Raw genomic sequence first — 17,846 nt, 5'->3', positions numbered from 1 at the left:
TGTTTTTGCTGACTGTATAGAGCTTCTCCATTTTTGGCTGCAAAGAATATAATCAATCTGATTTTGGTGTCAACCATCTGGTGATGTCCATGTATAGAGTCTTCTCTTGTGTTGTTTGAAGAGGGTGTTTGCTGTGACCAGTGCATTTTCTTGGCAAAAATCTGTTAGCCTTTGCCCTGTTTCATTTTGTACTCCAAGGCCAAATTTGCCTCTCTTTCCAGCTATCTCTTGACTTCCTACTTTTGCATTCCAGTCCCCTGTGATGAAAAGAACATCTTTTTAGGGTGTTAGTTCTAGAAGGTCTTGTAGGTTTTCATAGAACCGTTCAACTTCAGCTTCTTCAGCGTTACTGGTCAGGGCATAGACTTGGTTTACCGTGATATTGAATGGTTTGCCTTGGAAACGAACAGAGATCATTCTGTCGTTTTTGAGATTGCATCCAAGTACTGTATTTTGGACTCTTTTGTTGACCATGATGGCTACTCCACTTCTTCTAAGGGATTCCTGCCCACATTAGTAGATATAATGGTCATCTGAGTTAAATTCATCCATTCCAGTCCATCTTAGTTTGCTGATTCCTAGAATGTCGACATTCACTCTTGCCATCTCCTGTTTGACCACTTCCAATTTGCCTTGATTCATGGACCTGACATTCCAGGTTCCTATGCAATACTGCTCTTTACAGCATCAGACCTTGCTTCTATCACCAGTCACATCCACAACTGGGTATGTTTTTCTTTTAACTCCATCCCTTCATTCTTTCTGGAGTTATTTCTCCACTGATCTCCAGTAGCATATTGGGCACCTACCGACCTAGGGAGTTCATCTTTCAGTGTCCTATTTTTTTTGCCTTTTCATACTGTTCATGGGGTTCTCAAGGCAAGACTACTGAAGTGGTTTGCCATTCCCTTCTCCAGTGGACCACATCCTGTCAGACCTCTCTACCCTGGCCTGTTCATCTTGGGTGGCCCCACACGGCATGACTTAGTTTCACTGAGTTAGACAAGCTGTGGTCTGTGTGATCAGATTGACCTTATCTTAGATCCACTGATTCAGAATCTTCAAAGAGAGACCTAAAAAGATCTATTTTTTTTAAAAGTAGCTTATTATATAGATGTGAAATTAATGCTTTAGATAATTTAGGGAGGTAGTTCATGGCCACACTGATCTTTTGGCAATGTTGAAAGTAAAATCAAATCTCAGTCCTCTTTTTTCGGTGGTATGTTCCCTAAAAGAATATACCACAAAGAAATCTAAAAAATAAAACCTAGAATGCTGGTGATCACAGTGGACATAGAAGTAGCAAATATATTAGGTTTAACTGACCACCTTAGAAAGAGGCTCTGAGTAAAAGCTTAATAGAGTTATAATCCAAAAATGATAGTTAAGAGAGAGAAATTCTAAGGAAAAGTACATTATAAGAAGCCACTTAGAGATCACTGTAAATAAACACAAATATATACTTGGAAAGAAGGAACTCCCTAGGTTTTAGTTATTAACTATGAGAGCTTTCAGAAAAACAAGGCAGGTGAGGTGATAAGACCAGTCAGAAAGCAATGCAAAGTTTTGTTTCTTCAGGAAAGACAAGAGAGACTCTGCACTCATCTAAACACCCTGGCAGTGTGAGATAGAAATGTCCCACCTGCTAGAAGCTCTGGGAAATGAAGGCAGCCTTCAGAATAGACATCAAAGCTCAAAAGAAACCTCAGCTCTGGTGATCAGGCTGTCCTTTCCCCTATTTCTCTAACTTTTCCATTCATCAGTAATTTAAGTCTCGTAAATGTAGCTGTCCATTAGGAGACCTTGATTGCTTGCTTTCATAGAGTCACAGACTCTGGGTTTTGCCAGTGTATTTTTGAAAAACATTTTTATGAGATGTTTTATTCATATGCAAAAATAATTATATTATCTCAGTATATGCCTTTTAAAAATAATAATAATGTGGCTTTAAATACAACTTGTATTAAACAGGTTCAATTGTGAATATTTTTATAGTTATGTAATCCAAAGGAATTATTGTTGGGTTTGCTTGAACTGATTGAAGAGCCCTCCGGAAAACAGATATCCCAAATTATTCTTCTTTTACTTCAGCCATTACAAACAGGTAATGAGTATATTGATACCTAAGTGTTGCTTGTTTTATTTGTGTAAGTGCCTTGACGTTACTCCAAGATGTCAACAGTCTACCAAAGTATAGTTTATGCCTAATTATTGAGTACTCTGCTTAAACTAGTAATAGCAATGCCAAATTGAATCCTGCTGCTCATAGACAGATGACAATACCTGGCACAGTGTGGGTACCCAGTAAATTGTTGAATGTCATGCCCGTTTTCACATGCTTTGTTGTAACCTATAGCTTTTTGCTTAACCTTCCTATCTGCAACTTATATTTAGAATTTTTCCTGTAAACATATTTGAAGGATATGTTTTGGCTGTTCTGCACTGCTCAATCTGATTTTGTTGTGGTAGCCTTGTATCTTAATTAAGAATGGTATCAGGCAGGGCATTGCTCAGCCTCTGCCTTAGGACGTTGGGATTAGGAATAATAAAGGTATTACTGAAGAATGAAACAAGTGGAAAGAAAAGTTTTCATGACTGAGTAAAAAAAAGTACTGGTAAGTAATCGACTTTGGCAACCAAGGCAGATAGTATTTGTGCATGGGAAGAGACTACCATTTTATAACCAACATGTAACACAGTCTATCAGAAGGACCTGGGATCAGAAACTAGAGTAAATTTGTTTTAAATGTGAATGCCCCGCAGATTTGTATCAATTGAAATATTTAAAGTCTTCTAGAAAGAAAAATCTAATACTACTACATTTCATTTTTACAGTGCTTTATAGTTTATAAGATACTTGATCTTATTTTATGCTTATAACAACCAAAGACTACAGAAAGAATTACTTCTTTAAGTTTTAAGTATGTAACCTGGTAAGAACATACCTAAACAAAATTTCATGGCATCTGTTGTAAAGTGCCATGATCGTAAGGTGTGTTATTATTTTATGCACCCCTAAGAAGGAAAAAAAATACTGCCAGTTAGGCTGTTATATGTCATCTTGATATCAGAGTTGTCAGAATGTGAGGGAGAAACTGTATGTGGTAATTTGGCATTTATTGGACTTATTCTTCATTGTTTACCTTCATGAGGCAGCCTCAAGTAATAACTTGGTCTCTGTTTTAGTGATTCAGAAACTTCGTAACAACAAGGCATATTCAGTTGGGTTAGCATTGTCTACACTTTGGAGTCAGCTCTCTCTCCTTCCTGTTCCATACTCAAAAGAACAAATACAGGCAGATGACTATGGCCTTTGTCAGTGCTGCAAGGCCTTAATAGAGTTCACTAAACCTTTTGTGGAGTATGTCATTGATAACAAGGAAAACTCAATGGAAAATGAGAAATTAAAAGATGAAATACTGAAATTGTAAGTATATTTTTAAGAACAATTCATAATGAACTTAAGTATTTGATAGTTCAGTTATTTAAAATGTTTCTTTATTTGTGATGGAAAGTAAATCTAGTTTCAAAATTTGAATTTTAGAAGAATATGGAATTCAGTTGATGTAACATGGGCATTTAATGATATTTAAAAAAATTAAATATCATATGTACATGTGGCTCAGATGGTAAAGAATCCACCTGCAATGAAGCAGACCTAGGTTCAGTCCCTGGGTTAGAAGATCCCCTGGAAAAGGGAACAGCTACCCACTCCAGTATTCTGGTCTGGAGAATTCTATGGACAGAGGAGCCTAGCAGGCCACAGCCTACGGGGTTGCAAAGAGCAGGACACAACAGAGCAACTTTCACTTTTCAAAAAAATTAAACATCCATTTTTTTTAGTTTACTTATATTCTTTTATAGATTGCCTTTACTTATGGTAAGTGAACAATAGCAGTGGAAGAATAGATAGTTGTAGCTCAAAGAATCTGTTTTTTTCCAGGGGAATTATGTTTTACTCTCCCTTTGAAAGCAGCAAAAAATGCACGAGACAGTTGAAATTCCACTTTGATAACAAAAACAGTAGCAGAGAACCCAGTAGCATTCATACCAGGGGTACTATAGGCTGTGCAAAGGAGTACTGTGTATTGTTGTCAAGCACTTGACACATGGTTAATCCAAATTTAGTGCTGGAAGTGTAAAATATTCCCTGTATTTCAACAACCTGTTATTAAAAGAGATACTAAAATATCTTAATAATTTTTATACTGATAACATTGAAATAATGTTTCTAATATATGGGTTAATAAGATAAATTACTAAAATTCTCTTGTCTCCTACTACTTTTTTAGTGTGACAGCTAACAAATTTTTAATTACATATGGGGCTTTAATTATATATAGGACTGTTAGACAGTGCTGGACTGGATTATATTGAATTACATGTACCAATAATTTTAGTTTTAAAATTTGGGAGACTAAAACTGCTGTCAGCTTTCTATCTTGTCAGGCTAGGATATTAGACCTTTTTTTTTCTTTTTTACCATTTATAAAACTCATTTCATGAAAGAAAATACATTTTAACTAAAGAAATAGGTAGGGCTTAATCACAGAATAAAGTTTGGTTTTCTAAATAAAACAAATACAGCTCTATGAAAAAAATTACTGCATTGTCCTGATTTTCCCTGAACTTATGAAAACTACATATACACTAGCACTGTCCTAAGACAAATATTCAGTACGCATCAGTATAGTCCAGACATGAAAGTGACTTTCTGCAGTGAGTCTAGCACAGTATTCTTATGCTCTCCCCATTAGTAGTAAGAAAAATCTTATATCATTACAGGCCATTGAGTTATTGGTTATTTTATTTTTTATTGTTATTTTTCATGTTATTTATGTTATTTTTCATGTGAAAACTAGTTATTTTATACTTAGGAAGTGCTGTATTCAATAGTTACCTATTTCTTAAATTTTAGTTGTTTGAAAAGCTTGAAATGCCCTTTGCTGACAGCACAATTCCTTGAGCAGTCTGAAGAAGCTGGAGATGATCCTTTAAAGTGTTTTGCATCCGAAATAATAGTAAGTACAGCTAATTTAATTTGTTATAAAATCTGTAATCTAAAATATTACCTGCTATATTCTCATCTGCGGCACATGGACATGTAAATTGACACATATGTTAATAAAGCAATATGTATTTTTTGTAGAACATAGTTAAACAAAAAGATGAAAAATAAACAGCAATAATTTCAATAACCAGATATAAATAATATTAACACCTGTACAGAAAAATTCTGCAGTTTTCCTGTGTCTTTTTCCTTTACTTTCACTCAAAACACTTCACTTCTGACATTTCTGGTCACAGAATGTGTGGGTTTTTTCCCCCCATATGAAACAATTCTGCAGTGCCAACTGGGCATCCTACAGTTTAACTCAATTCTGACACTTAACTACCTGGAGATAGTATCAGATTCCACAGGTTAAGGGCTTAGTCCCATGAGACTGCTCCCTATTTCAGATGCCAGTTGCTAGTCTTACGTTCCCAGTTTACCCGCAACTTCTGTCTGGCTTGGCTACAAATGGGAGATTCCGTGACCTCCTGCTCTTTGGGTTCGATTATTTGCTACAACAGCTCACAGAATTAAAAGGAAACCTTTACTTTATTTTACTAGTTTATTAAATGATATGATAAAGGATGCAGAAGAACAGCCAGATGAAGAGCTACATAGGGCGAGGTGTTGGAGGGTCCTAAGCTTCTAGTCTCATGATGTTGGAATACATCATGATCCCAGGACACTGTGATCTCTAGCCTGGAAGCTCTCTGAAATTCCTATTTTGGGGATTTTATTGAGGCTTCCTCATTTAGACATGATAAAACATTAACTCCATTTCCAGTCCCTCCCCCTCTCTAGAACTGGGGGATGGGACTCAAAATTCCAAGCTTCTAATCATGGCTTGTTCTTTCTGGTTACCACCCCCTACTCAGGAGCCATCTTAGTGCCCACTCAGAGTCTCTTTACTAGAACAAAAGATGCTTCTACTGTCTTATAACAGAAATTTACAGAGGTTTTAGAGCACTTTGTCAAGGACAGGGTTAGACACCAATATTAGAACAGATGTTCCTAGTGCTCTTATCACTTAGAAAAGGTTTCAGGAACCCTGAAACATTATGCAAAATGCTGGGCTGGATGAATCACAGGCTGGAATCAAGATTGCTGGGAGAAATATCAACAGCCCCAGATATGCAGATAATACTACTTTAACGGCAGAAAGTGAAGAAGAACTAAAGAGCCTCTTGAGGAAAATAAAAGAGGAAAGTGAAAAAGTTGGTTTAAAACTCAACATTCAAAAAACTAAGATCATGGCATCCAGTCCCATCACTATAGAAGGGGGAAAAGTAGAAGCAGTGACAGATTTTATTTTTTTGGGCTCCAAAATCACTGCTGACAATGACTGCAGCCATGAAATTAAAAGACACTTGCTCCTTGGAAGGAAAGCTATGACAAACCTAGACAGCATATTAAAAAGCAAAGACACCACTTTGCCGACAAAGGTCCGTACAGTCAAAGCTGGTTTTTCCAGTAGTCATGTATGGATGTGAGAGTTGAACCATAAAGAATGCTGAGCACCGAACTGATGCTTTTGAATTGTGGTGCTGGAGAAGACTCTTGAGAGTCCTTTCCACAGCAAGGGGATCAAACTAGTCAATCCTAAAAGAAATAAACCCTGAATATTTATTGGAAGGACTGATGCTGAAGCTCCAGTACTTTAGACACCTGATGTGAAATGGCAACTCATTGGAAAAGACCCTGATGCTGGGAAAGATTGAAGGCAAAAGAAGAGGGCGGAAGAGGATGTGATGGTTAATCATCACTGACTCAGTGGACATGAATTTGAGCAAACTCTGGGACATAGTGAAGGAGAGGGCAGCTTGGCATGCTGCAGCCCATGGGCTTGCAAAAAGTTTGGACACGACTTAGTGACTGAACAACAACAGGAACACTGTGCCAACAACCAGTAGCAGAGACCCATATATATTTTCTGTTATCTCACACCACCTTCCAGATGTTTTTCTCCTTTAATAGTTTTATTTATATATATATTTATTATTATTATTTTTTTTAAGATCCTAACATATAGTTGACTCTTGAGCATGTTCAAGGGGTAGGGGCACCACACCTCTGCTTAGTCAGAATTCGTGTATACCTTGTAGTCTGCCCTCTGTATTCAGAATTTGAAATTTGAGGAGAGATGGAATTAGGAGAGAAGATGCCAGAACTTTAGAGAAGCTAGATTCTAAGATGAGAGATGATTGGTAACTGATATAAACAGATATGTAGTTAAATAGTAGTGAAGAGGTTATGAGTGATGAAGAGGGAGGGGGAATGGATTTTTCCCAGGAGTATATAAAAACCTGGGGCTCCATTGTGGCAAGCGAGAGTACACTATAAACCTCTGGAAACAGTACAGACGTCACCATTTGTGATATATGTACCCCGTTTTAAGAAGATGGCTATGAAAGTTGGAAACTTAAAGCTGGAAGTGATGTAATCAAACTGTTTTGAGTTCACCACTGTAATGGAGGTTGAACTTAAATAAGAATGGAAGTAGGGAGATTGGCTAGTTATCTTTTGGGAGTTAAGTGAGAATGATGAGAGTTAAGAGAGAATGATAAGAGAATGGAAAGAAGAGAAGGCAGATTTGAGAACTTAATAAGTAGATAAAATTGCAAAGTTTGGTCATAGACTGAATTTAGAAAAATAGTAAAAAAGTTGAGTTATGGACAAGGTTTTTTGCTTAATAATAGGACAGGTATAGGTTCCAGTAATTGAGATAGAGAATACACAAGCAAGGAGTAGGGGGTTCTGTGCTTTAAATTTTTTTTCATTGTGGAAATTTAAAGACATTCATAAAAGTAGAGGGAGCAATGTAACATAGTCTCATGTACCCCTTGCCTCACTTTAACAATTAACATTTTTGCCAATCTTGTTTTATCTAGCCTACCCCCCCCTTTTCTTTTGGAGTTGATAAGCAATGTAAAGTTAGTTTATTTTTTTTTAATGTGTTAAATTTTTATTAGAGTATAGTTGATTTACAGTGTTGTGTTAGTTTCTACAATACAGCAAAGTGAATCACTTATTCACATATGCACGATTTCTTAGATTTTTTTTTTCCATTGTAGGTTATTACAGGGTATTGAGTAGAGATCCTATGCTATATAGTAGGTTCTTATTAGTTATCTATTTTATATACAGTAGTGTGTGTATGTCAGTCTCAGTCTCCCAATTTATCCCTTCCCCCCTTTTTGCTGTAGTATTTTATTGCAAGTCCTAGATATATCCTTTCGTCTGTGAGTCTTTATGTATGCTTCTCTAATTGGTAAGGACTTTTTAAAAAACATAACCACAATGCCATATGACCCCTAACCAGATTAACAATTATCTCTAAAATATATATATATATGTATATCTAATACCCAGAGAGAGCAGGTTTTTAAGGAGCAAATTTTGAATAAGAGTGATGAGATTAACCTAAAGAGGTGAATCGGTGTGAGAAAAGAGTTCAGGGCTGAACCCTGTAGGGTTCAGTTCAATTCAGTCCCTCAGTCATGTCTGAAATTTTGCGATCCCATGGACTACAACACTCCAGGCTTCCCTGTCCATCACCAACCCCCAGAGCTTGCTCAAACGCATGTCCATCAAGTCAGTGATGCCATCTAACCATCTCATCCTCTGTCATCCCCTTCTCCTCCTGCCTTCAATCTTTCCCAGCATCAGGGTCTTTTCCAATGAGTCAGTTCTTCACATCAGCTGACCAGAGTGTTGGAGTTTCAGCTTCAGCATCAGTCCTTCCAATGAACACCCAGGACTGATTTCCTTTAGGATTGACTGGTTTGATCTCCTTGCAGTCCAAGGGACTCTCAAGAGTCTTCTCCAACTCCACAGTTCAAAAGCATCAATTCTTCAGCACTTAGCTTTCAGCTTTACCCTGTAGGGTACCAGCTCATAAACAAGCCCATCAGAGAGACCAAGAAAGGAGAGCAAAGCAGTGATGAAAATATCACAGAAACTGAAGCGGTAGAGTTTAGAAAGAAAGAAATGATTGCTACTGTTAAATGCAGCAGAAGTAGTCTATAGAATTGGAGTTGAAAAGCATCCACTGGATTTAGGAAGTAGATGCCATTGATAATCTTAGCAAGAGCAATTTGAGTGGAGTGTGGGAGACAAAAATCAGTTGAGTAGATAAAGGAGTACATTAAAAATGAGACAAAGGAGATAACTGATATAAGCTATACTTTAGAAGAGTTTGGATGAGTAAGGAAGAGGCAGTAGAGAAGACATGAAGGTAATTGGGAGAGATAGGGAGGCTTGAGCATATTTATAGGCTAAAGGGGTGGAAACCATCAGAGGGGAAAAGAAAAGTGTTATGGAATAACTGAAGTAATGTGGCAGGAGGAGAGCAGACAGCTGGGCACAGGATCGAGGACACCTGGAGAGGAAGAACATGTAGAACAGATATGCATGTAGAAAAATTTGTAGCAGAAATGGAGTGTTATCATCAAGGGAATCAGACCCACTGGCCTCATATTTCTTAAGAATGAGGAGGTAGAAATGAGGATTGAACAGGGGGCTTCAGAAAACTGATAAAGATTTGGAATATTGAGTGGAATGAAAAGAGAGGTAGAAGACCAGGAAAGCATTAGTCAGTAGTGCTGAGCACTTGGCGTTTGTTGTTGAAGACCACAGCTGTAGAAATAAGTATTTGTGTGGTTTTTCTCCAGTAGTATCAGCTGTCTGGGTGTTGAAGTAGAAAGGTGAATTGTAGCTGTCTTTCCAAGGCTGGCATTTTATTGGGTACACGTAGCTAAAGGAAATATAGGGTGCAGATAGTTCAAATAATAGTGCATTGGTTGGTTAGGGAAAGAAGTGGATTAAGGAGGGACAGATGGGTAGGTTAAAAATGAAGGCATCTAGAGAAGTCAGAAGTAGATAAGTAGGTTGGTAGGAGAGATAAGATAAGAAATTGTGGTCAGAAAATGAGATGCTGGAGTTTAGGTATCTAATATGGAATAGCTCCAAATGTTGATAGAGATCCAGGATGGAATTTGGTGCCAAAATGGATTAGAAATTAAGGTCATTAGAATTTAGTGGTCAGAAACACCATGAGGCTGACCTGCTGTAGGAGTTATCTGCATAACTCCAGGATCATAGCAGGAGCTGGATAGAGAAAAGGCATGTGAGCAGATACCAGCCTTCAGTGAACATGGGGAAATGACCAGAAAGTCAGCATATGACAGAGATGAGGACAGATAAAGGGCACTATGACATCTGCTTCAAAGGAATATGTGCTTTTGCCTGAGAGTGCAGGAAGAACTAAGATAATACTAAGCCTCTATCTATACCACCCCTTCCTGCTGCTGCTTTTCTGGCTGTGCGATGTAAGAGATGGGAGAGAATGAGCAGCTCCCACCAGAAACCAGTCTGGTTTAATTAGAGCATTGAGCTACAACAAGCATCCTATGAAGAGGTTGAGGGTGTTAGGAAGAGGTTCTAAGATCTCAGTGGAAGGAGCGTTACAAGTAGAGCCAGCAGTGAAGAAGCACAAAGCAGTTAAGAAATAGAGATGAAATTGGGGCACGAAATGAAGTGAGAAGGTGCTGCTGAAGGATAGGTAAATGTGGCACATCTCAGCCATCCCTCTGGCACAGGTTGTTTTGGCAGAGTACTGCTTGAATGCCCCAAGGGTTGCAGCATAGGAACATTCCATGAGAGGGCAAAGACTGCCATGAGAAATTGTAGCGGGTCAGGTATGTTGGGTCTGAGCAAGTCAGTTGAGTGATACGTGGATAGACAGTGAAGGCTCTAATTGGGACACAGGTTAACCCCAAATATCTACAGCAGCACTGTAGAATCTGGTTACATATAACGAAATTTTAAAAGGCTAACCTTACTCTGCGGGGAAAAGAACAACATCTAGTACTGGCTGGATAAAGAAATGAAACTTCATTATTAATAGGACATTTGGAATCAATATAGTCAGTTTTTGTTTTATAGCTATAATAATGTGTAGCTTCGAAAATCAATATGTATTTAGCATCTGGTAGCTGAATAGCAGTCTCTTGTGACTGGGGATGAGTTTCCATGGTTCTTTTTTATGTTTTGAAATGACTAATGGAGCCATCTGGGATAGGCAGATTTTAACTCCCTGAAGACTGGAAAAGTCTTATTTAGCTTTCTAATTCTCCACAATATTGGGCCCAGTGCCTAGCACTCAAGTATTTATTGAATAAATTAGTGATTATGTGGAACATCAGTGTTCGTCCTGACTTAGCTGTTTTTGTCATTCCCTTTTGACTTCTATTTAGTTGTTTCTTGTGGCCTTTAACTTTCTTGAACTTTTTTGGTGGAACTTTCTCAATAAATATTGACATAGGTGTTATGTCATTTTCTTTATAAGGAAACTAAGGCTTTGGAGAGGTTAGGAACTAACCCAGTATCTCACAGCTAATAAGTGGTAGAGCCAAAACTCAGGTTAATTTCATTGGACACTGAAGATCAGATGCTTTCTAGCACACTAGAAATAGAATAAAAGGCACAGGAGCAATCTTGTGTTTCTTAAGTCTCTCTTTTTCCCTTTCCTTCCCCTCTTAAAACAAACATGAAACTGTAGTAGTTAACACACGTGGGGATGCTTCTCTTTCTCTTAAAACACAAGAGCCTACTAGCCAGTCCATATCCAGCAGACAGTGGTCGGTAGAGCATTGTTACTGGAGTATTCTTGATTTGATTAGTCTATTGGCATTTCATGATACTTGTATGTCTCACGTGTTTAGGTTCTCATGTATCTCTGAAGCATTTTTTAAATTATAAAATATTCCCTGATGGCTAAGATGGTAAAGAATTTGCCTGCAATTCAGGAGACCAGGGTTCAATCCTTGGGTCAGGAAGATTCCCTGGTGAAGGGAATGGCTACCCACTCCAGTATTCTTGCCTGGAGAATTCCATGGACAGAGGAGCCTGGTGGCTACAGTCCATGGGGTCACTAAGAGTCGGACATGACTGAGTAATATACACATATATAAAATTTACCATTTTAACCATTAACTGTATAGTTCAGTGGCATTAAATACATTCACATTGTTGTGTAACCATCACCAGCATCTATTTCCAGAACTGTTTCATCTTCCTACTCACTTCCTTCAGATTGTTGGCAGAAATTCATCTTCTTGAAGCTACAGGATTGAGGTCTCCATTTGGCAACCTACTCCAGTTTTCATGCCTAGAAAATTCCAAGGACAGAGGAGCCTGGTGGCCACACAGTTTATGGGGTCGGAAAGAGTCGGACATGACTGAGCTACTGAGCATACACACACTCCATTTTCTTGCTGGCTAGGGACCACTTTCAGTTTCTAGAAGCTGCCTGTAGTTCCCTGCCAGATAGCCCTCTAAATAGGCCCCCTCATAACTTGGCAGCTTAGTTCTTTAAAGCCAGCAGAGGTGAGTTTCTGACTCTTAAAGAGGGCCTGGATCCTCTTTAAAAACATTGTTCCTCTTAAGTCAGGCCCACAGAGGATAGTCTCCCTTCTTAACTCACATCAGCTGATTTGGGGCTCTAATTACATCTGCAAAAATCGTTTCACTTTTGCTGTAGAACACAATCTGATCATGGGGTGGCATCTTGCCATAGTCTGCTGGGTGGAAGCAAGTCTCACAGGTCCTACCCACGCTCAAGAGGAGAGGATTATATAGGACGTGAATATGGGGTGCGAGAGGGCACAGTAGAGTGTCTGCTGTAGCTTCCTTTTTTATCCATTTCACAGGGATTTTTGTCAGCAATTGGATACCCTTTTCCCAAAATGATTTTTAATCATGGAAGGAAAAAGAAGATTTGGGATTATCTTGAATTTGAGGAAGAAGAAGACAAACAGTTATCAGACTCTATGGCTTCTCTGGCATATCTAGTATTTGTACAGGGCATCAGTATTGATCAGCTTCCAATGGTCTTAAGGTAGGAGTTAGTGTTTATGTATTCTAAAAGGAATAGCATCAAACGCATTTATCAAATGTCCAACGTATATTTATTAATGTATTAGTACATTTTCAGTGAAGTTTAAACAAAACCTATTTTTATTCTAAGTATTACTGCCTATAATCTTTTTAAAACCAGTAATCATCAGTAGTAAAAAGGGTTGGAGGGGAGGCATTGAAATAGACATAAGGAATGATTGGGACAAGAGTCAGAAAGTGTTAAACTGAGCCTGGTTTGAAGCTGTTGGGCCAGTTGCCAAGACGGTGGTCTAAATTGCCATCATCTTTTAACTGGATTATTAATGTAATCCTGAGTGGATATGCGCTTCTGAAAGTGCATGTATATGTGTATGTATTTATATATACATTTTTTCTATTTTAGCCCATCGTATCTTTTGCAGTTTAATATGGGGCATATTGAAGTCCTTTTACAAAGGTAAGATTATTTAAGTGGCATCTCAGAATTAAATAATAGTGTTAAAATAGCCCTTGTCAAGATCAAGGGAAACTACTTTGTCTTTGCCAGACCCTAGTTAATTAATTATTTTATAAAATAGTGAAGCAAGTATTCACAAGAGACAGAAATGAACCAAAGGGATGTTTACAACAAAATTTCTTATTTTAAGCTAAAGATAATATTAAAATATTGTCTTTTAAGGAAATTTCCAGTGATCTGCTTCTAGGGTTTCTTTGCTTATTTCAGAAGTTGGTAAATTAAAATACCTCTATCCCACTGCAGCCTCTTCCAATCTAAGGAGAGGTGGTCAAGAAAGAAATTCATCCATGGTTTTGCTTCATGGATACAATCTGTGAACTGCATCAAAAGACTCTACTTTTATAGCTTAGATTATTGACAGTGATATCATTCAATGGCTTTTCTCATTTGAGGCACCAATAAGAAGAACTTTCTCTTTTAAAAAAAATTACCAAGTAACAGGTATGCAGTTTTCCCAGGTATTTAAGAATCTTGCACAACTCTATGGTTTGTTTTCTTTTTCTATAACATGTTGAAATTCTGTCTTGAGATCAGTCAGGGCCTTTCAGTGCTATCCTGTAGGAATACTAGTGACAGTTTATTAATCCCGTCTCTTCCCAGGTGAAGGAAGATTTGTTACATGGCAAATGTCCAAAGCCTCGGCCTACAAGGCAGGAATTTCCAAGGGTCTCCTGGCACAAGTAGTTACTAACTCTGTAAATTTACTGTATTGTGTATGTGTTAATGATTTTACATAGTTCCTGTTATATACATAAAATGAGAATGTGTATTGATTTTAATATTCAGTTCTATAGTCTTAAAATTTCCAAACTATTTAGTCATTGAGGCAAAAACGGAACACTTTTAATTCCTTTTATGGTTAGAACAAGAACCTGGAGCCTAAGATCATATTTTTTGCCACAGATCTTAAATATTTCATTAACAATGATTGTAAACCTTTAAAAAATAAATAAATGGAAAGCATTACTTTATATATATAGATATATATAAAGAATTTAAAAGAGTTAACCAATTAACCGATTAGAATACATGGCATTATATCAGGCATAATTTATTTCTTAGCACTTGGTGTTGAAATTCTACTGATCTGATATCAGGAAATAAGCCCTGAGTGGACTGATTATGGTAAATTTTGCTATCAGTAGCCAAATCAAAAGACAGATCAAAGGTGGATTAAGAATTTTGACTAAGTTCTTCAACAGAATTTCTCCTTAATATGCTTTTTTAAAGTATTTAAAATTCAATTTTTGCTTTATTTTTCCTAAAGTGAAGAATAATTCTAAAGCAATTTAGAAAACCATGTTGATAAATTTTAATACTCTCTTCCAGAACAGAGGAGTCTGTTTTCTCCAAAGGATTGGTAAGATTTGTTTGCAACCATTATAATTTGAATACACAGTCATGTTAACAAATACAGCTGTTGATGTTACCATATTTGTATCTCTGCATATATTTTAATCTGTAGGATCTGTTGGAGAATGGTTTATTGAGAATAGAGGACAACAGTCTACTTCACCAGTACTTAGAAATCAAGAGTTTTCTTACTGTACCTCAGGTAAGTAAAATATGTATTCTAATCTTGAAAAATGCTGCTTTTCTATTCTAAACTTAAGTTCTTCTCAGATTCCTTTCCTGCTTTTTTCTCCATATCCTTTGAAAACTCTGGTACCTTGCTGTCCAGTAGAACTTTCTGTAATGGCAAAAGTATCCTGTTATCTGTGCTGTACGGTTTGAAAGCCACTAGCCATACTGAACACTTGAAACGTGGCTGGTGTGACATAAAGAACTGAATTCTAAATTTTATTTAATTTAACCTTAACTAGCTATATGTGGCTAGTGGCTACTATATTTGACAGTATAGCATCCAGTGGGAAATAAAACTTTCTTCTTTAACACTTTGGTTCTGTAGGAACCTTGAAACATGAAGCTCCTTTACTTTTATCATAACTCAGGTCCTCAGGACTACATCAAGGCATATATAATTCATTACTACAAAAATATTTTGTTTTTCTCTCCTGTGATTTGTTTTGCCCCTGTTTATTAGTTTTTTGTTATCATAGCCAAATAGGTCTTAGATGTCAATGTAGCAAATTGTTTTTCCACTATTTAAATAGAAAAATCAGTTTTAGTTCGGTCACTCAGTCATGTCCGACTCTTTGCAACCGCATGGACTGCAGCACGCCAGGTTTCCCTGTCTATCGCCAACTCCTGGAACCTACTCAAACTTCATGACCATTGCATTGGTGATGCCATCCGACCATCTCATCCTCTGTCGTCCCCTTCTCCTCCTGCCTTCAATCTTTCACAGCATCAGGGTCTTTTCCAGTGAGTCGGTTCTTTGCATCAGGTGGCCAAAGTATGGGAGTTTCAGCTTCAGCATCAGTCCTTCCAATGAATATTCAGGACTGATTTCCTTTAGGATGGACTGGTTGGATCTCCTTGCAGTCCAAGGGACTCTCAAGAGTCGTCTCCAACACCGTAGTTCAAAAGCATCAATTCTTTAGTGCTTAGCTTTCTTTATAGTCCAGTTCTCACATACATGACTACTGGAAAAACCATAGCTTTGACTAGACGGACCATGGCTGGCAAAATAATGTCTCTAATTTTTAATATGTTGTCTACGTTGGTCATAGGTTTTCTTCCAGGGAACAAGCATCTTTTAATTTCATGGCTGCAATCACCATCTGCAGTGATTTTGGAGCCAAAAAAAATAGTCTGTCACTGTTTCCATTGTTTCCCCATCTATTTGCCATAAAGTGATGGGACTGGATGCCATAATCTTAGTTTTCTGAATGTTGAGCTTTAAGCCACTTTTTCACTCTCCTCTTTTATTTTCATCAAGAGGCTCTTTAGTTCTTCTTCACTTTCTGCCATAAGGGTGGTGTCATCTGTGTATCTGAGCTTATTGATATTTCTCCCAGCAGTCTTGATTCTAGCTTGTGCTTCATCCAGCCCGGCATTTCGCATGATATACTCTGCATTTAAGTTAAATAAGCAGGGTGACAATATACAGCCTTGACGTATTTGGAACCAGTCTGTTGTTCCATGTCCAGTTCTAACTGTTGCTTCTTGATCTGCATACAGATTTCTCAGGAGGCAGGTCAAGTGTCTGGTATTCCCATCTCTTTAAGAATTTTCCACAGTTTGTTGTGATCCACACAGTCAGAGGCTTTGGCAAAGTCTATAAAGTAAAAGTAAATGTTTTTCTGGCTTCTGTTAGTATATAATAAGTCTATTTTAAATTAGTGGATTATATTTCTACATGTTTGATTTCATTTCTTTTGCCACTCTAGACATAATTGAAAATTACTATGTGTTTCTAACTATACACTTGGTAACACCCACTCAATACCAGTTACAAAATGGATTGTACTTAGCTTCCTATAGGCATAACAGTAGAATGAAAGGCTTAAGGCAAAAATTACTTCAGCTTTAAATCTCTTATCCTCATTTCTCTGAATTTTTAGTATACATTAATAATATAGTTGTTTCTTTGTAGTCAATATAATCTAATATTTGAAATAAATTTGTTTTTTTATTTCCAGGGCTTAGTCAAAGTAATGACCCTCTGCCCCATTGAGACATTGGTATGTAAATATCTGGGACTAAATAATAATGAGTTTCAGTGAAAACTTTTAATAATTTAATCTTTAGTTTATGTAACAATATTATTTGTTCCATTTTAGAGGAAAAAAGGTTTAGCTGTGCTTCAGCTGTATATTAACAAATTGGATCCACAAGGCAAATATACATTATTTAGGTATGTATCAAAGGTTAATTGAGAAATGTGTGGTTGATTAAAAACCAAATTGATGCCATTAATTATTCAAGATTATTGTATTTTGGTATGTTTTGCATGTAATTCCACTTTCTTCTCTTTGATAGGTAGAGAGGAATTAATCAAAAATTATGGATACATATATAAATATATATTGTGTGAATATTACATAATAAACATATATATATATATACACACTTCAGTTCAATTAATTAAAATACACTAAAATTAAAGTAGACTGAAAAGATTAAACTGAGATTGGTAAGGCTTCTGCTAGAACTTTATATATGTCAATAAATATCCATTATTCACAGTTGAAATTAATGGCTCTTGAAATTAATGGAGTTATAACCTTTGACAGCCTATTCACTTTAACAGTGGAGCTTATTAATAGTACTGTTTGAGGACCAAAAGATTCTAGCAGCTCTGATTTGAAGATCAGCAAATTTTCTTAAAGGGCCCTAAGTAAATATAGTTTTTATGGGCCACACAGCCTCTGTTACAACTGCTCAACTTTGTGTTTGTAGTAAGGGTCAGTGTGTTCTAATAAAACAAAACAGGCAGTAGGCTGGATTTGGCCTGCAGACCTTAGTTTGCTCACA

At 37.0% G+C, this 17,846-nt stretch overlaps 1 protein-coding gene across 1 annotated transcript in view; it reads left to right on the top strand.

Moving 5' to 3' along the window:
- GLMN (glomulin, FKBP associated protein) overlaps nucleotides 1–17,846 on the top strand; it is a 44,868-nt gene that overhangs the window by 7,938 nt on the left and 19,084 nt on the right. The window contains exons 5-13 of the mRNA XM_010860437.1: nucleotides 1,996–2,104; nucleotides 3,187–3,427; nucleotides 4,919–5,021; nucleotides 12,763–12,950; nucleotides 13,353–13,406; nucleotides 14,796–14,826; nucleotides 14,932–15,021; nucleotides 17,012–17,053; nucleotides 17,153–17,226. Coding sequence (XP_010858739.1) covers nucleotides 1,996–2,104; nucleotides 3,187–3,427; nucleotides 4,919–5,021; nucleotides 12,763–12,950; nucleotides 13,353–13,406; nucleotides 14,796–14,826; nucleotides 14,932–15,021; nucleotides 17,012–17,053; nucleotides 17,153–17,226 — 932 coding nt within the window. The remainder of the gene's footprint in view (nucleotides 1–1,995; nucleotides 2,105–3,186; nucleotides 3,428–4,918; nucleotides 5,022–12,762; nucleotides 12,951–13,352; nucleotides 13,407–14,795; nucleotides 14,827–14,931; nucleotides 15,022–17,011; nucleotides 17,054–17,152; nucleotides 17,227–17,846) is intronic.

Source organism: Bison bison, unplaced genomic scaffold (genome assembly GCF_000754665.1).
Source record: "Bison bison bison isolate TAMUID 2011002044 unplaced genomic scaffold, Bison_UMD1.0 scf7180017864466, whole genome shotgun sequence".
In the NCBI taxonomy this organism is placed as follows: domain Eukaryota; kingdom Metazoa; phylum Chordata; class Mammalia; order Artiodactyla; family Bovidae; genus Bison; species Bison bison.
The sequence above is the reverse complement of the archived record's forward strand: the minus strand, read 5'-3'. Positions and strand labels throughout refer to the sequence as shown.